The sequence below is a fragment of the Branchiostoma belcheri genome, unplaced genomic scaffold (genome assembly GCF_001625305.1).
Source record: "Branchiostoma belcheri isolate BF01 breed outbred unplaced genomic scaffold, Haploidv18h27 scaffold86, whole genome shotgun sequence".
NCBI classification, from domain to species: Eukaryota; Metazoa; Chordata; class Leptocardii; order Amphioxiformes; family Branchiostomatidae; genus Branchiostoma; species Branchiostoma belcheri.
The window spans coordinates 47,500-72,407 of NW_017804531.1; the positions used below are offsets into that span (position 1 = coordinate 47,500).

Below are 24,908 nucleotides of genomic sequence, written 5' to 3' on the forward strand. Positions count from 1 at the left end.
ACAACGCCCCTTATATTTCACACACAACAAAAGTGTGCAAAACGTCCACTGTGGCTTATAACTTTGATTAAGTTAGCCTTGAAAACCTGTCCAAAAAGTCTTAATCTAGTCTCGTGTCCTCGCGAAAATAGATCACTCCGTAATAAAGAAGTACAGTGGACAGCCGAAAACTTGGGGGTACACTGTACGTGCTTACTACCTTTCAAAACAGTCCTTGATTGATGAATAGTCTACAAACTGTCCAAAACTGTCCATGTACCAAAAGTCTGGTTAGCTTTACGACAGGATACAAAGATAATGAAGAAATAATTACGATCGTCAAATAACTGTTAAAATATTGTTTAGCTGGGACAAGGTATGAATAGAGTGCTGTAGACTTCCTTAAAACATATCGACATCTCAGGACCAGGCATAATTTACCCAAGGCGTTCCTCCAGTGTGTATTGACTGTACAAGTGTGCAGTATTTGTACAGCACAGACAGCCCCAATCCGTGTACCCGGTCCAACTGGCACATGTCACAATACCACATGTCCGCCCAGTGTCTCATCTGCCATTGACCTGACAGTGGGTTAACAGAGAGAGTTCGTAATGGATAAAATAATTCAAAGCAAAGACATTATGCTTTTATCTTACAAATGGATCTCATGTGCACAGAGTTGACAGAAATAAGATACAATTTTACCACGGTGACAATGATTTAAAACCTTTTTTTACTGGCCATTATAATATAATTTATTAAATTGCATTTGACTATGAAGGACTACCAAGGATCAAATTGCACAGACATGGACAAAGTATGAGCACTGCATCATGTATTTGTAAATGAAAACATTTTGTAATGTAGACATATATATATATAACAAACATGTGGCTGTTTAGCCTATAACATTATACACTTTTTGCACACAAAGACTCAAAATTTACATTTTATAATTATATGGAAACAAGTGAGAAGATATGCATCCCTTGACATTATTAAAGATCAAAATTTTGGTAACGCATAACGTTACAACTTAAAATCTGGTGTTCCGCAGAAAGGCGGTAATATACCGCCTATACAGATACAGATAAAATCACACTGAATCAAGATAAAAATCTATGGACAAGAAATAAAACACACATAGTTAACTACTCTTTATCTCCTTAATAAAATAAAGCATATTTTGGATCATATCTATGAAAATACAAATAAATTTCTTTAAAACCAATGACATGACCATCTGTCTAAAATTGCAACCATTGCAAGATTGCACTATTACAAGTAGTGTAAGACAACTTTCATTTGAGTAAGATCATAATTTTTCATTTCCTTTTCCACTTTCTAATTGGTTACCTGACTTGCATATCACGCCATTATCATTGGCATTTTAAACGCAACGCGCAATGCATAGTCAGACAAATCTTATACACAAATTAACATGAACCCATCTACATCAGTGAGCAGGCCTTGCTCTGGGTATTGGTAGCACTGATGGCATTGACGGCACTCCTAAATTTCTCTTTGGCTGTCTTTGGTCTCCGAGGGGCTTCAGCTTTCGCTCCTTCTTCCACAGAGTTTTGTTTCTTTGGTTCCTGATTTGTTGCTGTACCTGTCATAAGGAAACATTTATTGGTCAACTGGTCTGTGAAAGAGAATAAGCAATAGAACTATCAAATTATACATGTCATCATCATCCTATCTCATCTATCCCATGGTCTATTTTATTTTACTTTTGGGGCACCACACCCATTTTCTCCACCCATCTTGGTTACTTTTTAAGATAAGATACTAAGGATCTGCACAGATAAAATGTCCAGTTGATCCTATTCTGTACCCAATGGCAGTCTCATCTTAAGAAAGAAAGACTTTCCAGCATTTCAGAGAAATTCCGTAAATAGTTTTAACAAAAGATGTAACATTACATAAATGTATGTAATATATAAGGGCACACATGAAACCAACTGATTTACTCCTGTCCAAGCCAAAAGCTTAATTTAAAAAATTTGAGTGTGTAATGTTGCATTGGATGCAGATGTTTCATCATATTCTATACCTTTTGCTGCAGCTGTCTGTTGTTTCTGCGTCTGCCCCTGCTGTTTCTGCTGTTGTTTCTGTGGTGTGGGCACGTCGTTGATGCTCAGATTCTGCAGCTGCTCCAGCATGTCTGCGTCGACTTGTGACTGCTCGCCACCCCCCGCCGCAGGCGCCGCCACCTCACTGTCCAGGATAGTCAGCCGGCCATTGTGTCGATGCTGCTCACACAGCCAGACTGTCTTACCATTGGGCAGGTGGCATCTATAGATAGAATGAAAGAGTGAATGAACAAATGAATGAATGAGGGAGAGAAAGAGGAAGGATTGTCAGCCGGCCGTTGTGTCTGTGCTGCTCACACAGCCAGACTGTCTTACCATTGGGCAGGTGGCATCTAGGAAGTACATACAAATGAGTGAGTGAGTGAGTGAGTGAGTGAGTGAGTGAGTGAGAGAGAGAGAGAGAGAGAGAGAGTGAGTGGGTGAGTGAGTGAGTGAGTGAGTGAGTGAGTGTGAGTGAGTGGGTGAGTGAGTGAGAGTGAGTAAGTAGGTGAAGGAAGGAGTGAAGGAGGGAGGGAAGGAAGGCAGGAAGGAAGGAAGGAAGGCACAGGTTACTGTAGAATAAACAAAATATAATGAACCAAAATCTACCTTGCCAGTCCTCCTGCAGTCCCCTCAGTGTCTGCCGCCATGGCTGCCTTGATCAGTTCACCGTACGGCTGGTTGAAGTCCAGACTCGAGCCAACATGCTGGGAAAACATGGTGACAAAGTGAAATATAATTAATCTTGAGGGTAAATATTACAGCTAATATTTGTGCGATGGTTTGAATCATAAAGACTTCTGAAGGGAGACAGCTAGAAATACATGTAGTACAACTAGTATCCAGTCTTTTTTTATTATACTGCTGCAGGGTCCCTGAAACAGGGGTGGGCAGCAGTTGGCTAGTGTTCATGTGTGAAGACTACATGTACACAAAAATAAATTTGTATACTATTTGCATATACCATCTACCGGTAGTACAGTTCCTACTTGAGACTTGCAAACCAATTATTACATTGTATACTTGGTGCATGCTGATCTAAGTGCAATTCACATTACTTAATGATATATCAAATACAGAAAATGATTTTTTGTACCTCCTCCAGAAATTGTAGGAACTGGTCTCCCTTCTCCTGCTCTGTTAAGACGTCCAGTTGCACGGGCCCGTGCTTCAGGATGGCGTACAGCCTGGCCAGGTAGGGCGACCAGGCCTTCAGCTTACTCTGCAGCTCAGCCTGGGAACCTGGTACAGGCACACCTGCAGTACTACACAGGTGCCAACCCTGGGAACATCATAGGCAACATAATAATTATATTCTATGGAAGGTTGAATAGAACATGAATTGAATAGAATAGAACATGAACATTCTATTCTATTACTACTATAGAATACTATAGAATGTTGAATAGAACATGAATAGAATAGAACAGGTCTATTCTATTCCTACCATAGAATACTGTACTAGAATGAACAGAACATGTCGAATAGAATACTGGGTAGGACAGGCTTGGACAATTTTGTTTTTCAAATTATTTAAGTTAGTATTTCTGTAGGTAGTGTTTGGAATTATAATTTCAGAAGATATACATGTAGATGAGTAAGCATATCAACGAGTAACAACAAAACAACAAGACCCACCTGTTCATGTTCACACAGGACTCTGAAGCAGAAGGTAGGTGTGACTGGTGTCATGTCCTGTGACAACAAAAATACAGTGAGACACCATTTTTTCACATTTGGATACAAGATGATGCAAGAAATTATTATCTGAAGCATAAACCATGTTTTGAATTATGTTCTAAGTTAAAACGTTTTGATCCAACACAACAAGAGTGAACTTTGTTGTGTTGGATCAAAAGTTTTAACTTTAAACATGTAACTTAACAGTTAACTACCAACACAAATTCATGATAGCATGTTTTGAATTCTTTGCTTCTTATACATGGCAAGAAATTGGACATGAAAAACTAAGACACATTTTAGAATATTACACCAAATCTTACATTGACTAAAATTGTGCCCAAGGGAATTCATTCCTTTGGGTCTTAAGGTGCTAAGATTGATTTGTAAGGTTATACGATCTCCTTCCCTTGAAAAATTGTAGATACAGACTGCTGAGACGCTTTTTTTCTAAATCAAGCCGCAGCCGTAGGTCATCTAACACGGCTTTGCTTTCTATACTACATTTCATTAACCACAAAGGTGAAATTAGTTCTGTATTGACTGCATACTATTAGACAAAATGGGCATTTCCACAAATCTTACATCTCACAGGCACTTAACCACTGTGCTTAATTTACAAACAGGCAAAGATTTGGAGGCACGTGGCCCTCCTTCCATAATATAAACAGGCAAAGCAGGAAGAAAAAAAATGGGCTTTTTTCAAATATTACATGTTGCATCTTACAGACACGGCTCATTAACCACTGTGCTGAATTTACAAACAGGCAAGGGTGTGAAGACTTAAGGGCGCGTGGCCCTCCTTCTATAATATGAACAGGCAAAGCAGAAACAAAAAAAACAGAGGGGCTTTTTCAAATATTACATGCTACATCTTACAGACACGGCTCATTAACCACTGTGCTGAATTTACAAACGGGTGTGAAGACTTGGAGGCACGTGGCTCTCCTCCTATAACATAAACAAACAGGCAAAGCAGGAAAAAAAACGGACGAGCTTTTTCAAATATTACATGTTACATGTTACAGACACGGCTCATTAACCACTATGCTGAAGTTACAAACGGGTGTGAAGACTTGGAGGCACGTGGCTCTCATTCAATAACATAAACAAACTGGCAAGGCAGAGGAAGAAAAAACGGACGGCCTTTTTTTTCAAATATTACATGTTACATCTTACAGACACGGCTCATCAACCACTGTGCTGAATTTACAAACGGGTGTGAAGACTTGGAGGCACGTGGCCTCCTTCTATAACATAAACAGGCAAAGCAAGGAAAAAAACGGACGTAGCTTTTTTCAAATATTACATGTTACATGTTACAGACACGGCTCATTAACCACTGTGCTGAATTTACAAACGGGTGTGAAGACTTGGAGGCACGTGGCCCTCCTTCTATAACATAAACAGGCAAAGCAGGAAAAAAACGGACGAGCTTTTTTCAAATATTACATGTTACATCTTACAGACACGGCTCATTAACCACGGTGCTGAATTTACAAACGGGTGTGAAGACTTGGAGGCACGTGGCTCTCCTCCTATAACATAAACAAACAGGCAAAGCAGGAAAAAAACGGACGGGCTTTTTTCAATATTACATGTTACATCTTACAGACACGGCTCATCAACCACTGTGCTGACTTTACAAACATGTGTGAAGACTTGGAGGCACGTGGCTCTCCCTTTATAACATAAACAGGCAAAGCAAGAAGAAAAAACGGACGGGCTTTTTCAAATATTACATGTTACATCTTACAGACACGGCTCATTAACCACTGTGCTGAATTTACAAACAAGCAAGGGTGTGAAGACTTGGATGCGCGTGGCCCTCCTTCTATAATATAAACAGGCAAAGCAGAAAAAAAACGGACAGGCTTTTTCAAATATTACATGTTACATCTTACAGACACGGCTCATTTACCACTGTGCTGAATTTACAAACGGGTGTGAAGACTTGGAGGCACGTGGCTCTCCTCCTATAACATAAACAAACAGGCAAAGCAGGAAAAAAAACGGACAGGCTTTTTCAAATATTACATGTTACATCTTACAGACAAGGCTCATTAACCACTGTGCTGAAGTTACAAACGGGTGTGAAGACTTGGAGGCACGTGGCTCTCATTCTATATTATAAACAAACAGGCAAGGCAGAGGAAGAAAAAACGGACGGCCTTTTTTTTCAAATATTACATGTTACATCTTACAGACACGGCTCATCAACCACTGTGCTGACTTTACAAACATGTGTGAAGACTTGGAGGCACGTGGCTCTCCCTTTATAACATAAACAGGCAAAGCAAGAAGAAAAAACGGACGGGCTTTTTCAAATATTACATGTTACATCTTACAGACACGGCTCATTAACCACTGTGCTGAATTTACAAACGGGTGTGAAAACTTGGAGGCACGTGGCTCTCCTATAACATAAACTGGCAAAGCAGGAAGAAAAAACTGCCGTTTTTATTCCAAATATTACATCTTACATCTTACAGACACGGCTCATTAACCACTGTGCTGAATTTACAAACAGGCAAGGCTGTGAAGACTTGGAGGCACGTGGCTCTCCTATAACATAAACAGGCAAAGCAGGAAGAGAAAACTGCCGTTTTTATTCCAAATATTACATCTTACATCTTACAGACACGGCTCATTAACCACTGTGCTGAATTTACAAACAGGTGTGAAGACTTGGAGGCACGTGGCTCTCCTTCTATAATATAAACAAACAGGCAAGGCAGGAAAAAAACGGACGGGCTTTTTTCAAATATTACATGTTACATGTTACAGACACGGCTCATTAACCACTGTGCTGAATTTACAAACGGGTGTGAAGACTTGGAGGCACGTGGCTCTCCTTCTATAATATAAACAAACAGGCAAGGCAGGAAAAAAACGGACGGGCTTTTTTTTCAAATATTACATGTTACATGTTACAGACACGGCTCATTAACCACTGTGCTGAATTTACAAACAGGCGAGGGTGTGAAGATTTGGAGGCACGTGGCTGTCCTTCTATAATATAAACAAACAGGCAAGGCAGGAAAAAAAAGGACGGGCTTTTTTCAAATATTACATGTTACATGTTACAGACACGGCTCATTAACCACTGTGCTGAATTTACAAACAGGCAAGGGTGTGAAAACTTGGAGGCACGTGGGTCTCCTTCTATAATATAAACAGTTTTTCTCTGAAACGAACCGCTAGGTGTGGTTCCCATGATAGGTTCCAGCCAGGGTGGTAAATGGAAATAAACCGGATATTTACAACTAAACTCCCACACAGGCAGCCCTCACAAAAGGTGACAGTGACAGTGTCGTGAGAATTCTGTAAAATCTGTGGCACAGTAATGAATATTCTGTGAACATTAGAGTGCGTTTTCATGGTGCTACTATACTTAATGGTACCAGTATATGATTTCATGGCGACCCTTCCTTAGGACATAACTAGTAACATAGTTCTTTTTTGGGGGGTGGGGGGTTATATATATAATGGGGGGGGGGGGCAGCGCCTGTTTCCCCGTCGCGTTGTTGCCGTTCGACGGAGGAAAAGTTTGCCTTACCCACCTTGAACGGGCAAAAAGGGGCGACAAAATTTTGAAAGTGCACTGCAAGAAAGGGAAAGTTTTATTCCTACATAAAGCGGCAGCATGGCGGGCGGCACGCGAGATCAAAGGCTTGTTGATGTCAAACAACTACAAGCCAAATCCCGGATTGTCACACCTCTGCGGTGTGCTCGAATTGGTCCAATACACCAGTGTACCACGTGGTTCGAATTCCAGCCAGGGTGGTAAATGGAAATGAACTTCCAGCTTACCCTTGTCATTGGGTGAAATGAGGGCGCGGCAGGCCAGGGCGGGCGGCACGCGAGATAAGAGGCTTGTTGATGTCAAACAACTACAAGCCAAATCCCGGATTGTCACACCTCTGCGGTGTGATCGAATTGGTCCAATATACCAGTGTACCACGTGGTTGGTAAAAAATCTTATACCATCATTGGGTGAAATGAAGCTGCTACATTACAGTGTTCGTTCTGAAGGAAGAAATGGAGGTCATTGAGACCTTTATTTACATAGTGGGTTCAGTGCATGTCACAACAATAGAATAGTTTACAAATAAACGGACGCACTCAGGAACAAAAAGGTCACCTACGTCTAAAACCATGCCTGAAACCATGGAAGTATCTTAAATACTAGTATCTAAACGTATAAGATAGCAGATACACGAGCACGGCCACTACTAATAGCAACCACGTGTACAGCTTCAGTCTTCACGTCTACACATTCAAACCCATTTGTTGATGAAGTGCTTTTGGGAGGTAACACGGCGATTTGTTCATTCCTCTTGTGTTTTTATAGTTAGATTTTTTAAAGCAAAACCACGTGCCCCCAGTTAGAAATCATCACACGTTTGCCAGTTTGAAAAGTCAGCACAGTTTCCCGTGTCTGTAAGGTGTAATATTTGAAAAAGCCCGTCCTTTTTGTTTTTCCTGCTCTGCAGGAGAGCCACGCGCCACCAATTAGAAATCATCACACCCTTGCCTGTTTGTAAATTCAGCACACTGTTAGTAATGACTGGTATCTGTAAGATGTAACATGTAATATTTGAAAAAGCCCGTCCATTTTTTCTTCCTGCCTTGCCTGTTTGTTTATATTATAGAAGGAGAGCCACGTGCCTCCAAGTCTTCACACCCTCGCCTGTTTGTAAAGTCAGCAGTGGTTAATGAGCCGTGTCTGTAACATGTAACATGTAATATTTGAAAAAAAGCCCGTCCATTTTTTTCTGCTTTGCCTGTTTGTTTATATTATAGAAGGAGAGCCACGTGCCTCCAAGTCTTCACACCCTCGCCTGTTTGTAAATTCAGCAGTGGTTAATGAGCCGTGTCTGTAAGATGTAACATGTAATATTTGAAAAAAATCCGTCAATTTTTTTCTTCCTGCTTTGCCTGTTTGTTTATATTATAGGAGAGCCACGTGCAAGGTAATAAAGAGGCATGTTGTATTATTTAGACGCAGAGGCACGCACGTCACGCTCCATGCACGTCACGCGTGCGCCTCCACGCACGGCACGCGTGCGCACGCGTGCGTGTAAGATGTAATATTGGAATAAAAGCTTCACGCGTGCGTGTAAGATGACATACCGGAATAAAAGCATTGCTCTTAAAAGTTCCTGATGAAAGTATTAGTTTTGAAAGGTGCTGTTCATTTTCTTGCAACGAATTCCCATGGGTGCAGTGTACCTTTTTTGTTGTAATGAATTCCCATGGGTGTAAGAATAGTACTAAAATCGGGAGCAAGTGAATCTTGTGTAGTAAGAGTCGGTGTAGGTAACTGGCTTGTAAGATTTGGTGTAACATTCTGAAATGGGCCATGATTTTCTATGTCCAATATTTGGCCACTACTGTTGCTTCTAATTCAAATCACACCACAAAGGCAAACATACAATCAAAATCATCTAATTTAAACTTGTTTTCAACAAGACTATGGTAGAAACTCACCTTTGCCATAGTCCTGATCCCAGCAGTCCTGGGCCTCTCCATGACTGATGCTGGCCTGTTCTCACTTACTTCCATGTCATCATCCTTCTCAGCCTCCTTCTCCTCTTCTTTCTTCTCATCATCATCATCTTCGCCTTTCCCTTCTTCTGACTCTTCTTTCTGCTGCTGATTATAAAAAGAAAAGAACATTTTTTTCTAAATCTTAGTACGATGCTGATCCAACACAAGGGTACATGAGAATCCACTGCTGCCTTCATCAGGGTAAGTAATGACCAATTACTTCTGAACGTGAGTCCACAACAGTGTTGACGTCACACTTCAAAGAAGCCATGTGACAAGTCTCTCTGGGTCAGTGTATTGAAGAAGCTTAAGACAAGAGTGACAATCAACAAAATCTATTGGTGACAATATTTCATCTCTTTTATGTCCAAACAAAAGTTTTAGCTTTTTAAACATGTTAAACTACCAACAAAGATGAACTTTCATGACAGGTCAAAATACTATTAATAATCTCCAAGCAGCTTCTGTGGGACAAGAGGAGTGACTATATTGGTTGCCAGTTTACATCTTGTTTTAATAAATAGAGAAGACCAATGGATACAGGTTACCAGACTGAGTTTAGACTCCCCTTGCCCCACAGAATCTGGTTGGAGATGACAAATACCTGGTGATGAAAGTCGACAACCACGAGTCTCGGGTATGGAGGCAGGTCCAGCAGTTCTTCATAGTGAGCCACCTGTCGCAGGAACTTCCTCTGGGCTAACTCATACAGCTCCTGGGGGGGGGGGGCAGGCAAGGGTAATAGGGTCAGAGGCAGTGGAGTATTAACCAAGAAAAGAACAAGAAATAGCCATGCCTTCAAGTACCAGAGTTATCAACCAAGGATTGAGGTGTTCAAAACTCATTCTTTTCTAGAACTATCGCAGAGTGGAACTCACTGTCACCAAGTACAGTAGAGGCATTATCATTAGATAGCTTTAAACAATATTCAGAGTTAAGTGTTCAAAGGTTAGGTGTAACAAGACAGAACTTTTTTCAGCATGCCACCTTTCAGTTGACATTATTCCACTCCTTTTGCTTACAACTAATGTGATTTACTTCTGGAATAATGCATAAAGTTAAAGAGTTAAATGAACTATTAGTGGTTAAAACTGAAGTTGAATTTTAATCAGTGTCTCATGATAAAAGCAGACCTGGAATGATGCACTGTTGCTAGACTTGTCGTCATCAGCACTGTCGTTTGTGGCTTCGTCTTCAGTCTTGCACTTCTCCTGCACGAGTTCCACCAGCCTGTCCATCTCCACTTCTCCTCCATGCTGGAAGTTTATCTTGTTGAACCCAAGGCTCAGCATACCACACTGTGGGGGCATGTCACAATTTGGTTGTTCAGAACAATAATACCCATATTTTAATGATATTTTGTGTGACCACAGAGCAATTCAGGCATCCAGTATGGTTGCCTGCGAGTCTGTCGTCAGTGCGAATTGTGTATGTCTTGAGTTTCAAATTGAAATAAACCATTCTACTTCTTTATTCATTTATACATTGATGAAGGTTAGACATCCAGGTAATAAGATATGCTAAAAACAATCACTGATGAAAGGTAATTGATGCTACCTGAAATGTCTGACCGTTTCCAAAATCATATCCAGACTAGCTTGTCAGTGACACTGTTTTTTGGCATAACATTCATTTGTGTTTCTTTTAATTTCCACACACCTAGATTAAGGTTTTGAAACTTTTGTTGGAAATAAGTTCATTTGTTCAATTTTTATTCATTTTATCTTCAAGTGAACTGACTGAATATCATACTGAAAGGGAAAACTGACATCCAGATATAGTCAAAGAAAGTACTGGATTGTAAATAGTGAATTGTGTAAAGTTTGCCATGTACTGTTAATTTTGTAATGTTTTGTATGTTTGTAATATATGTATGTAATATGAATGTGTAGACCACAGGAAGAATAGCCTCTTATGAGGTTAATTGTGGATCTGAATAAAACTGAAAATATAAAGTCAATTGACAAACTCATGAAAATAAATTTGACAAAGAAGTTGTCCTGACCTCAGTTGACTCCCACTGGTAGCCAGTTCCCACCACAGCCAGGACAATGGGCAGTCTCAGGGTGACGGCAGCAAAGCGAAACTCCATCTGACAGTTCTTGGAGCGCACATACTGGGGGGGGGGGATCAAAATAATATTATAATAATACAAGTCATATGTTAACCTTCTGTATGTCAACATCTGCCTTGATTTTTCCTTCTCACCATTAACATTCTCTGCCAATGCCCTGATTTCATTTTGTAGGAACAAAATTTAAATTTATAACGTACTGTGCTAACTCAAGGAGGTTTGATCTTAAACCTCCTTGGTTAACTGCCAACATAGATAAACCGCTATATACACACATATGTTCACAATGACAGCCTTAAAGACTTTGGTTACAGTGCGTATCTGCATTCTTCTTAATCATATAATATCTGCAGAGATGAGTTAGAATATAGCAAAATCGATTTTTCTTCCATAGAGCAAGATATTTACCTCGTCAGAAACACAGGCTACAACCATCTTGGCATGTCGCAGTCCCTCTGCAATGTCTTCAAACAGTCCTCCCTGTCAGGGAAATTACAAATTTAGTTTTCATAGAAAACATAAGGATTTTGATAACAGTTCTTGTACACTTTGTAAAATGTAAAGTGTGAAATTTCACATTATGTTCTTTGCTATCAGATTCATGTTGAGATAACTACCTTGCCAACTCGTTCAATGTCCATCCAGCATTTCACATCCTTCTGCTCAAGGTGTGACTTCAGTTGCCGTGGATCCACTGATAAAACAGTATGTCATGATAGTACATTTTTAATCATATAAAATCTTCAAACAAAAAGTGCACCATAGCTAAATATTGTTAGATGGAACATCATTATATTTTTCTGATTTGAGAATCATGAAGTAAAAATGTAATGAAGGAGGAGAGTTTCCAATAAAAAGTGATTCACATTGTGAGCTCCCCACTCATTTATTACACAACAATGTAGGATTTGATAATTACAACAACAGAGGCCTTATAATTACAAGAAGAAGACCCTGACCTCTGCCCACAGCGCCTGCATATCTGGTGACCTGACCCATGTTACACGCCTCCTCAGAGTTTGCCCAGCAGTAGCTGATAAAGCAGGGTGGGAACTGCTGAGTCTGCATGGAGGGAAGGGTAGGAAATAAAGTGTCAGGATTCTGACTGAAATATGTTTGCAACATTGATATCAAATATGCAACATTTTTCACTAAAGCAGAAGAAGAAAAATACAAGACAGTGATGGCAATGTGCTCAAGTTGATGAAACTTATATAACACTGGGGATGCCCTAACTTTGAATGTGCAGGTTAGGGAATAAGGTGTCAGGATTTGGACTGAAATATACAACGTTGATGTCAAATTCATCAACACAGTGATTACAGCAAGTCTGACCAGTGTTCTAGCCATTTTTGTAATTTGATGGAGGTTCGCCGCTCGTGATGAACAAACATTTTGTCCAATCCATCAGTTTTGACGGGGAAAAATCTGTATTTGTGTCAGAATTACAGAAAGGCTAACCTGTTTCTTGGTTGTTTTCATTTCGAGCTGGCTCAACACTTCAGCGATCTTGTCCTTGTAGAGTTTGGGATCCTGCATGTTGATGTACAGCTGAAAGCGAAACAAAGAAATATCATTTGGTTAATATTTTAAAAACATACTACACTATGAGCTACAAATAAAACAAACATGTCACAAAAAGTCAGATACTAGTATTCTTCAAAACAAGAATTGATATTAAATCATTGGGACAAGAAGAAATACCAAGAGTGAGTAGAGGGTGTTACAAGAGATAGATTTCTACATGTAACAGTTCAGTTCAGTTCAGGTCATCCTCTAAGGTGCCATTCGTAATGTCACTCCATGTGGCTCTGTCTCGCATGGCGGACAGAAGTTCCTCGTCCCGTAAGCCAACCTCTTCCTCGATCAGTTTCTTTAACGTTAGGCACGGACGTCCCCTCCTTCTTTTTACATCTGGTTGCCAGAGAAGCACTTTGGCAGCCATCTCTTCGTGGCGTACCACATGACCGGCAAGGGCCAGCCGTCTGTTCTGAATGGTCTGGGTAATCAGGGGTAGACCGTTGTAAAGTTCTTTGTTACTCATGCGGCTCTGCCATGGAACATTCAACACACACCGAAGCAGGCGCGTGTAGTTACCATTCAGTTTCTTAGACAAGACTTTAGTTAAAGTCCATGAGTCGGAGCTATACAACAAAATAGGCTCTACACAAGACTTAAAGACTTTTAACTTTGTGGTATTCTGGATCGGGGCCTTCCACACCTTTTTTAGGGCGTGGCATGCCCCCCAGGCCTGGCCAATACGAACATTAACATCATACACTGAATTACTGTAGCTACCTAAATACTTAAAGTCACTAACCAATTCAATTACCGTCCCATCGCTAGCAAGTAGTGCCTGTAGCTGGTCACTTGGATTTAAATGCATCATTTTAGTTTTCAAAGAATTAAGGTACAGTCCAATTTCCTGGGTTGCTGATTCCACTCGCTGTAGAAGACTCTGTGCAGCACGAATGGTGTCCTCAAGTAGACAGATATCGTCCGCAAAGTCCAGGTCAGGAATCACAACCGCCGGATACCTGGAGCTCTGTCTCCTCCGCAGTGTAAGACCATCACTGGAGTTGACAGCCTTGCGTAGTGCGTAATCCAAAGTGATTATGAACAGGAAAGGAGCGAGCGGATCACCCTGTAGAACACCTGTTTCGATCTTGAAGAAGTCAGTTTCTCCTTCGGGTGTGAGAACTGTAGCTGTTGTATCTTCATACATGATTTTGATGGCGTTTACTATTGGAGGGGGTATGCCATATGCCAAAAGAATTTCAAACATAGTATTACGGTTAATAGAGTCAAAAGCTTTTCTAAAATCAATAAATATGAAAACTGCTTCTTTTTGGTGATTCTGCACCTCTTCTACAATCCTGCGAAGGGCCAGGATTTGTGCTGAGGTCGAACGTGATGGTCGGAATCCATTCTGGTTAGGACGGAGTAACTTGTCAATAACGGGGCGTAGTCTATTCAGTAAGAGGCGGTTGTAGACCTTTGCTGCCACTTGTGTGAGGGATATACCTCTGTAGTTGTCGGGAAGTGTCAAGTTCCCCTTTTTTGGAACTGGGACAATACCTGCGAGACCCCACTCTGGCGGTCTGTGTCTGGCTAGTGCCTGGTTACAGAACACAGTGAGACTTTCTCTAGCTTTAGGCAGTTTCCATAATTCCAAAGGTAGGCCGTCGAGCCCAGGGGCTTTCCCCGGTTTCATCTGGTTGAGAGCCAAGTCTACTTCATTTTGTGAGAAAGGATCACAGCTAATATTGTGATTAATGTTGAACACTGGAGTAATCGGTACTCTGGACGAGTTTGGTTGCGGGTTATCAGCAGAAAGCAACTTGGAGAAGTGGTTTTTCCAAGTGTTTAGTCTATCATCCCCCTGGATAAATAGGACTCCAGACTTCTTTCCGGCCAATTCACGGATCAGTTTCCAGGCTTTCAGGTGCTCCAAGTCAGAGCTTGTTTCAAAGGCTTGAAGTGTTTTACTAATTCTGTTTTCATTGGCTGTGTCATAGGTCTTTTTAAGTTGGGTCTGGGCAGCTTGAACTTTATTTGTGGAAGAACGTAGAGTGGCACGTCTTGCTAGAGAAACCTCAGGGCTATCCACTGGGTCAGAGTCTCTAGGTTTTTTACGAGGGAGCTGTTGAGACCCGACTGCATTACAGATTCTCACAAACTCGCTGTATGATCTTTTGTTTTCTGGGAGTTCGTCAAGCTTCTGGGAGATGGAGGTGTCAATTTCGTTTGCCAAAGATACATCCTTTCTTACTGCTTGCCAATTCAGCTTTTTACGACGGGTATTTTTGGGGACACGAACACTGAGGCGTATCTTAGTGGAAATGATCCTGTGGTCACTGCCTATAGGATTGGACGAGTTGTACGCCTGGCAGTCTTTGATGCTATTTCTCCACCTCTTTCTGTACAGGCAGTAGTCAAGCTGTGCGAGGTCACCTACATGTAACACTGAGGGATATTCAAGGTATTTGATTTGATTTATTAAAATGTATAAAGAGATATTCAGCCAGGAATGCCCAACTAGCCTGAAGATATTATAAAGCGCTAGACCTCATAGCTGGACAATAAGTAACAATATGAAATAATAATTCACAAGGTATACAATATTAGATTGGAAATGAAAATGTAAAGAGATGTACCATGTGAGCCAGCAGGAGCCCAGTGTCCGTTTTCTGCCAGTTCCATCCCTTGCCGACCACAATCAGAATAACCGGCTTCCTAAGGGTGGAGCGGACGTAGTGGATGATAGCACGGCAGGATTCTGACCCTTCGTACTCATCAGACATCAACACAACTGTCACCTGTTCAACAGTATTGGACAAGAACATGTAAGCAATTGTAAAGTTAAATTTTGATACAACATACCAAAGGGGAACTCACCATAAATGTTTGTTCAAACTCGCCAACCTTTGTCAGACAAATGATTCACTTGCTAACTCAGGAGAGAGAGTGTGGATCATACATCTAAGGAATGTTGACGAGTTTGACCGAAACTTTATGGTGTCAAAGATCAAAGTGTACCTTTGCCATTATGTAGTTTACCAACACAAATGAGCTATCTTTTATAGTACATGTACATGTAAGAATAAGTCACATGAGCTGTGGCATGTGACTACAAACATTTCAGTACCGGTTGGCTACAGTCCTGCATGACATTTGGTAATTCATTTTCATTCTAAAGAATGAACTTTATCTATCTGCGTGGTATGCTTCAAAGAAGGTTGTATTTTGTGTAGTATTGAAAAGAAAACAGCTCACAGCATACAAATATAAGCACAGGCTAAAGACCTGTCCTTGGTGCTGAAAACTTGGTGGAGCACCAAAACACCGGAGAGCAACACTTTTTCAATTACCAAAAGTTGTTTGACCTGGAATATACAATTCTAGTAATAATGTTGATGTCTGTTGGATAACAAGAGTCATCATTTGATGTAATATAGCTGGTGTGTTATGCCAAAGGGCAGTTATACCAGCTATACAGTTACAGATACAGATGAGGTGATCATCCATGAACCTGATACTATATTGATGTTGTACCTGTGCATCCTTCATTGCAACTGCCAAGTCCTGGACATCCAAGTCATTCTGGTCCTCTTGATACCAGCTGAAAATGGTGCGTAAGTTACGTAAAATAACAATCTCAAAATGAGACAATTTCTAAGACGATGTCAAAAATTCTTATGCAGAACCACTTGTTTAACAAGAGCTGGCATTCCGATGGCCATCTTGTTGAAATGTCAGCTCTTGATAAACAGTGGTTGTGAATAAAGAACTGCAAATCTGACTACAACATAATTTTGATTACAGATTTCTATTGCTATTGAGGAAGTTCAGAAATTGCTCAGGTACAGGTCCTACCTAAACCATTTGTACCTGATGCTTCATCAAGCATTAGTTATTTGTCATCAAACTTATGAATTATTTTTGTCCCTTGACAGTGAGGTACAAACAAGAAGAAAGCCTGATGAAATTTCAAAATAAAATTGATTCTAAGACACCCCTATGTGCCCCTCTCCCCACCATGTGTATCCAGCAGCCTGTATGTCGTCCCTGATCCTGGCCGGGTGAACCGCCCGAGGGTCGTTGTAGTCTTTGGGCACGTTGTCCTGACAGAATGTGATGAAGACGTCGGTGGACAGGGTGACGTGGAGGTTCTGCAGATCTCTCACCGCGTTCTCCAGATGCATGTGGAAGTCTGTACCTGATGTCGGCGGCATGATGGCTGCAAAACAATGGATAATCTTAGGAAATGATTGAATGGCAAAGTTCTTAATTCACTATGATGATCACTTGTTTAACAAGAGCACTTGTTAGACAAGCCTATTTGGAAGTCTGTTCCTGACATTGGGGGCATGATGGCTGGAAAATGACAGATAACATACATGTACATTAGCTCCTCCAACATTTCAGCACCAAGGACAGGATAAACTGCTGTTAGCCAGTGCTTCTACATGTAGTTGCATGCTGTGAGATATTTGAGCGGAAAACATACATTTTGTATGATATTTGCTTTGCAAATGATTGAAAGGTAAAGTTCTTAACAGATTACAACTTGTTTAACAATTAAAGGAAAGAAAGTGATCTTAAGCCAGTTTTAGCTCACTGAGAACCTACTCTTCCCCTGGTCAAGCTATTCTTTCTCTGGTCATGACAGAGAAGACAGACGCTACATGTATGCACAAGAACAGTGAACAGTGGAACACTTGTCTGCATGACTTTTGTACATTTACACACTAACAAAGTAGCACTGCATGAGACAAGTGAAAATATTCATAATGTACCTTGCAGCTCAGTGATGGACACAATGTGGAAGTACGTGCCACACTGCAGGAAGGGTGCCTTCAGCTCAACTGCCTTCCTCACCAGAGAGGCTGCAAACATGTAGGGATCCAGGGAACCCTGCAGTAGAAATGATGTTACAGTTTTTACAACTGATTAGATGTTATCAATCAATACCCGGTCAGGAAAAATGATGTTAAATTCGGTTTAAAAAAAAAATCATATTGCTCTAGAGCCACAGATTGGATTTGTTGCCAAGCCAAGCTGTGTTGCTAATAGTAAAGAATAAGCCAGAGCGGTAAAAAATAAGCATAGAAGGTAAAAAAACATCTGGTACCAGTGTTAAGATTTAATCTTTCTTTACATGTCAGAGAAATATGAAATGATTCAGAAGAGTGTGTGCAGGATCTTTATTACTGATTCACATTTTGCAGTTTCATCATTCAATCCCATGCCATGCCATATAATGATGTATCTGTTATCTTTTCTTGATTGAATTTTCTATGAAATTCAACATAGCAAAGCACCAAAGTGCCATTGAAGAACTACCAGAATTTTTTTTAGTACTGACCACTTTGATGCAGTCAGGGCAGGGGATGAGGAAGTCGTACTGCACACCGTGGAAGCTCTCAGCGATCAGAGCCTCAAACACCTCATGCACCAGGAACAGGATGTTCTCCGGCCGAGGCCCCTGGACTTTCACCAGCAGCTCAGAACCCCTGGGAAATTGTGATAACAATTGAATGTGTTGGTTATAGTTTTAGATAATAGCATTGTACAACTTGTAGTTATATTTCCTTATGTATGTACGTAAGAACACATCAATGCCTGTGGGCTGCCAGTGTGGGATTAAGCATGTGAAATCACATGTTATTCCACTCAAGCAACATTGTTTTGGGACAACACTAAAAAATTTTGTAGAATCCCTGACAAGATTTCTGCTATACCAAGTCTGTCACAGCTTCAAAACAACCTTTTAAGTCATTACCTATCGACAAAAAAACATCAAAATATATTCATTTTTTTGCCATCTTTGTAATAGAGCAACAATCAAATATCCTTGAACCTTGAGCCAACATGGGTTTTTGTCTGCTCGATAACAAAAATCACAACTGAGAAAAATGACTAAAAACTAAGAAACCAAATGATGCCAAGTGAAACATATTACTTTGTCTGCTGGATGAGAGCCAGATGTTTGTTCTTCCTGAGGAGGGAGCCTCGTTTCCACACTGCTGAGCTGTCTGAGTACTGGCACAGGCGCACCTGCAGGGGTGGATTCCAGTTTTCAGATTGCATGAAAACAACTGTGAGTGCCAACAGATCTACATGTGTGTGTATACCACATCTGTAACATCTAAAAGACCAACTGAAATCAGGAACAAGCTAGACTGATGCGCTGCATGGAAGAGAAGCAGACCTACAGAGAAAAACACTGCAACAGTCCTGAGTCAGCTTACAGATGTGCCCTACATTTTGTACATGTATGTGGCAGAGACTGTCATTCTTCCAAGGGACTCTTCAGCCATAGGCTGTAGAGCTGATACAATGTAGGGTTTACCATGATGGTCAACATTGACTGAAGGAAGCCAACATCTATACAGAAATCACTATAATAATAGTAACAGCAGTTACTGTTCTCCACATGGTCAAAAGCAGCAAATGACCAATCCAGTTTTTATTTCCTAGTTGACTTATATTGTCATTGCGCCCATTGTTACTGACCTGAGCCCTGTTGAAGAGCCCAGCAGGCAGATAGTCAAACCTGTACAACATCTTGGTCTCGTGGCAGGGTGGCTCCACTTCCGGCCACTCATACTGCAACAGAGAAGAAAAAGTTTGAAGTTGACTTAATGTATAGCCAAGATACAAGTTGTATATCTAGTTGTAATTGTCTTCAAAAATGTTTACACATAAGAAAACACTAATAGCCTAATGCTCGAGCTTATTGATAAAGACTGGTGTTGCACAGAAAAAACTGCTGCACATGCTGTGCCTGAGAGTAGGTCCAGAGGGATAGATGATACTTTTTTTTGCTTGGCTAGACAGCAATGGCCAGCAAATTTTACTTGACAATGCGTGAGCTTTTGAAAAAATCTTGGGAGACTTCCGGAATTTTATAAATTGTTCTAGGAGTAGTGGTTGCCAAAAATTTATTAGCAAGTTCATTTCTGGTGTTGGAACAAAGCTTAAACTCTACAACTACATTTCCATCTTGCACACACTGCTGCACCTGAGCCTCCTTGTCTGGCAGCAGGCAGGGCACCACGTTCACCGGCTGATCAGGGAGGGGGAAGGTGAGATCAAACTCCTCTGTCAGCCGCAGGAGCCAGTTGTGCAGGTCCACAGGATAATCCTTCCACACCAGCGACACGTCTTTGTGATCAAACCGACCCTCCTGGATAGGTATAAAGTCAGAACTTGAAATTGTGAACTTGAGCCTATGTACACTTGAAGAAACCACACAGGCAAAACTGGTCATGTGACAGGCTGAATAAAAGTTCTAGACAGGAACTATGCGGCTCCAGGTGTCTAACTGAGGGATAGCTGTGTGTGCGAGATGTCGGTTAGCTTGAGGAATGAATCCGCTCCACTATATACGGCCCTCCTGGAAAAGGGAAAAGGGGGAAGGTCAGATCAAACTCCTCTGTCAGCCACAGGAGCCAGTTGTGCAGGTCCACAGGATAATCCTTCCACACCAGCGACACGTCTTTGTGATCAAACCGACCCTCCTGGAAAAGAGAGGCAAAAAATTGTATGGATGTTGGTGGCAAATGTGCAAATCTTGGCACATTGGTGACACCAAATCCATTTGTGTCCTCATCAGTGTTTAGACACTGGACAGTGTTTCGATGATTAGCCTGGTGGACATCACTCCACTGTATAGGGGGAAAGTCGTGTAAAGCGCCTTTCCCAAGGGCACAACATGGAGCGAACCTGGAATCTATTGCTAGAGCTGAACACTCTAACCATCGTACTTGCATCACCTCGTGCCTCAGGTGATACATAATACAGCCTAATAGTCAAGGCAGGCCACCATGGCCTGAGTGCTACTGCCGGGCTCTTAACAAATATTGTATCAGCTAACAGGGTACACAAGTACTCTGTACCTTGATAGCAGTAGTGTGGACAGACACAACACAGGCCATGACGTCCACGATCCACTGTGGGTTGATGACGACCCTGTCCTTCAGGTACTCATTGTCAAAGTGCTGCAGGGTGCCGAGGTCATGGAGAAACTGCACGGCCTGGTTCAGCTGTACAGAAAAAAACAACATTCAAAGTAACAGACAAACAAAGGACTGTAAGGTTTGAACCACTAACACTACAATGGACCCCTAATCTTTTTGTGGTAGGATGTTTAATGTGCTTGAAATACTGATAGTACCCCTCCCAGTGTCCTGCAGTCCACCGGGCCAATTTCTTTGCATCACTGATCATCTGCACAGCAGGACACTTCACAGGTGCCCACCGGAACACCTTAAGAGCCCTCAGGGTAGTAACATCTGTGTCCATAATATCACCATGGTCCATAATATCGCCACCTTAAGAAAAGGTGTGCTTAAAGATATTTGTACTGCAACATACCCTAGGTATGTACAATTGAGGTGTGCAGGAGTGCATACAAAAAGTATGTTGCAGTAAAAATATCTTGAAGCACACTATTTCTCAAGGTGGTGATATTATGGACCCTGGTGATATTATGGACACAGATGTTAACAATGGGGGTTTAGGACTACTGAACTTTAATGAAAGAAAACAGGATCTTGATTATGACCACAACATTCAGTGTCGGACCTACTTCTGAGTTCAGCTGGGGCTCACACAGGCTATGCCCCGTATGGGCACTGGTGTACATGTAATTGTGCCCTAAGCATAACAGAGGACTTTCCCTATACATGATGATGACATACCTCACTCCTGTCAAAAATGCCGGCACCACTGGCGTGTTTGGCCACCACCTCCCAGGGAAGCACACTCTGCTGTTTCCGGTCCCTGCAGATGGAGGGAGCAAAATCCAATATTTGATGGCATGAAAATTTTTCCAACATACATGTAAATTGTAAGACAGCAGTTCTTTAGCATCAGTATTCAGAAAACCATCCTCTGTACTAAGAAACAACTGAAGCAAAAATAAATAAAGTCAACCTTGTCTGTTCAAACAATGTGAACTCTGTGATTAGTTCATACATTATGTTCCTTTTGTTTGTATATAATATAAACTTCATTTTGTGCCATATGTGTATTCTTTTACTATGTTATCTGTTAAAAGTATGTTTGCATTTTTGTGTGAGCCATGTAAAACTAGCCAGTTTGGGCTAAATGATATTGAAATATAGACAATAAAGACTTACTTGATAACCGACTGCTCAAAGCTAAGCCAGACTTGCGGGATCCTCTCCCCCATGTAGGGTTCATCCAGGGTCACTGAGATCAGCTTGTCATGCAGTTCTTTCACACCCTAGTGATAACAAACAAAATGAATAAAGAAACAAGTCTAAAGAAGAAACATGCTGGGAGACTTTGTCATTTCTGTTCATATATCTTAGCTGTCAAGTAACATCAGAATTTTTGAATACTGTACTGTTTTATACATACTAGTAGCAGAAATAGCACGCATATAGAGGCTGCATTGGATGGTACTTGTCTACTAACAAGGCTGCAGGACTACTATTACTACATTGCATATCATTCTTTATTCAATTTCCATTTGCCATCAGTGTGGTAGGTAAGAAAGCTGAATGCAGATATTGTGACTGCCTTTAATCTTACAAAGCAAATTTGAAATTTCTGGTGCCATAATTTATACCAAGGCCCTCCATTCCATATAGCCTTCCTGACACTTTGAAAAGTAACCATTACAACATCATGGTGACAGAAGTTGACTAATGTAAAAGCTTTAGCCACACTCACCTGCCCAGTATGTGAGCTCACACAGAAGTAGCCCTTGATCTGCTGATACCTGCGGCTCAGCTCCTCCATAGGCAACTCAGACTTGGTCACCTGAGGTGGAAAATCAGAACCTGATTAGAACTGGGTGGACTCACAACCATCAACTCACCTTTTCTATGGTGATTTCATGCCTGTATAGAGGATAGTACATGTGTATGTCAGTGTAGAGTGTAGTGTCAGTGTCAGTGTAGAGACTACAATCTTGTAGAAATGGCAATTCTTCTGGTAGAAATTCCAATTGGAGTCTCCGTCAAAAGAAACTCTTGTTTGGATCCCTGCCTGTAGAATCAGCAATTCTATTGGTAGATTTCTGTCAGGCTGAGCACAAACTACAATCAGGATCTCTGCCAGTGATTCTCCTGGCTCAGAGTGTCTACAATCATGACATTTACCTTCAACAACAACAACACCAAGACTTCAGCACCAAGGACAATGCTTTTCATAATTCCTCCAATATCTGTTTAACGCCTATTATAAACCCAGCATCATTTGATAAAACCCTCACCTGGTCAGCGTGGGTTCCGATGACAAAGATGGGAGCCTTGGGAGCGTGGCACTCGATAGAGCTGAGCCAGAAGTCCAGGCCGGCGTGCTCGTGGCCGAGACGTGTGTTCCAGATCAACATGTACACGGCACGGTTGGACAGGAAGAACTGGCAGGGCAGGAGACAAGTTCCGTCAGTTAGCAATTACTTTTTGAATGTAATTCAATATTTTACCAGCTTTGTGTGAACTTGTGTTATGTAAATGCTACATATAAGGTGGTATTCAAGAAGCAATATGTCTGAGTTTTTAAGCTAGCGGTCATGTGACTTGGCCCTGTGTGTGTGTGGGGGGGGGGTAGTCAATTTGGCGGCTACTATATCTCTATCTTAAAATATAATGTTATGATATAATGTTATGATCTGGTACATTTAAAAATTCTACTGTTATTCAGACAAGTATTTTAATGTTGAGCTCCCCAATGCAGCCAAAGGGTTGCCAGAAGTGTTATAACATGCGAGTGTAATCTGTAATAAATTCAACAACCGCATTATGTCTAGTGACATAGACATGAGCAGGGACTTTGCAGACTTAAGGCATTGATTTACCTGGTGAGTGTTGTAGTACACAGTCTGCCCAGCAAAGTCCCACACACTGAAGGACAGCTTGGACCTGCCCTGCTTAATCTCCCAGGTCTTGATGTCGATACCATCGGTGATGGCCTCTCCGACAGTTGCCGGGGTAACGAAGTTTCCACTCATCAATGCCCGCATCAGACTGGGATAAAGGAAAAATTTAGGGGACAATGTTAACTGCTGAATAGTGTTTTTATTACATGCAATCAACATTAATAAATTATTTCTTCAAACGATAATTTTTAAAGATCTCTTAACCTATTTCATACTGACATGTATATCATCAAAGTTCATCTGTGTCAGTACTTACATGTCTAGATTTAAAACTTTTGGTTCAACACAAGAGAATTGTTGTCATGCACCTACGTAGAGCTTTTGACCAATCACTCTTGTTCTTCATCACCAGACTTACCCAGTTGATGTCACACTTCAGAAAAGCCACGTGACAAGTGGGTCAGTCAGTGAGACGAGGAAGACCAGAGTGACTATGCAAAAGCTCTTGGTGAGAACAATTCTCTAGGGTTCAACAAAAGTTATAACAGTTACTAGGTCCTACCTTGTTTTACCAGCTCCTCCCAGGCCTACAAACATGAGTTTTGTCCTCTTACACTCCACGGACCCAGACAACAGCCTGGACAGGTAGGCCATGACAGCAGAGAAGCCTCTGGCAACTATCTCCCTGGGAGGGGTTCTGAGAGTTGGGCAGTTGGAGATCTGCATTCCTGTAGGGGAAGAAGTCAATACATTCAAACATCTCCTGACCAAAGGGAAATACAAATTTAAAGGACTGCTAAACTTGAAATCTAAGAATCCAACCGATACATATTTCTTGATATTGATGTACATCCTGATATTCTGAAACGTCCCATGCCCAAAACTATCAATATTGGTGTACTGTTTACTGTCGCAGTGGTATTACACTTAATGGCAATAACTGAGTCCAATTATAGCATTCTAGCTAGTACTATATTTGTAACATTTTAAAAACATTACAGCACTGATAGTGTGCTATATTTTATCATATTATTATGTTTTACCTGAGGCAAGCATTGGACAGAAGAGAGTGGAAAGCAGTGGTGAACCCCATTCTTCAAAAGATGAGAGCAGCAATGATAATGATGATGATGACATTTTACTTAATAGATAGTAATGAACAGTACAATATGAACAGCTGTGTATATCT

The 24,908-nt window shown here is 41.1% G+C and overlaps 1 protein-coding gene across 1 annotated transcript in view; it reads right to left on the minus strand.

Moving 5' to 3' along the window:
* Positions 1–581: 581 nt before the first annotated feature.
* The window catches only part of LOC109487105, a 48,335-nt gene continuing 24,008 nt past the window's right edge, over positions 582–24,908 (minus strand). The window contains 26 exon segments of the mRNA XM_019791074.1: positions 582–1,591; positions 2,036–2,277; positions 2,664–2,761; positions 3,151–3,336; positions 9,892–10,002; positions 10,421–10,585; positions 11,293–11,403; positions 11,770–11,841; positions 11,979–12,055; positions 12,321–12,423; positions 12,823–12,912; positions 15,519–15,680; positions 16,417–16,483; positions 16,900–17,101; positions 17,661–17,778; positions 18,230–18,377; positions 18,827–18,921; positions 19,381–19,473; positions 19,889–20,053; positions 20,766–20,912; positions 21,570–21,651; positions 22,011–22,117; positions 22,570–22,659; positions 23,114–23,260; positions 23,699–23,867; positions 24,282–24,447. Coding sequence (XP_019646633.1) covers positions 1,431–1,591; positions 2,036–2,277; positions 2,664–2,761; positions 3,151–3,336; positions 9,892–10,002; positions 10,421–10,585; positions 11,293–11,403; positions 11,770–11,841; positions 11,979–12,055; positions 12,321–12,423; positions 12,823–12,912; positions 15,519–15,680; positions 16,417–16,483; positions 16,900–17,101; positions 17,661–17,778; positions 18,230–18,377; positions 18,827–18,921; positions 19,381–19,473; positions 19,889–20,053; positions 20,766–20,912; positions 21,570–21,651; positions 22,011–22,117; positions 22,570–22,659; positions 23,114–23,260; positions 23,699–23,867; positions 24,282–24,447 — 3,374 coding nt within the window. The 3' untranslated portion in view covers positions 582–1,430.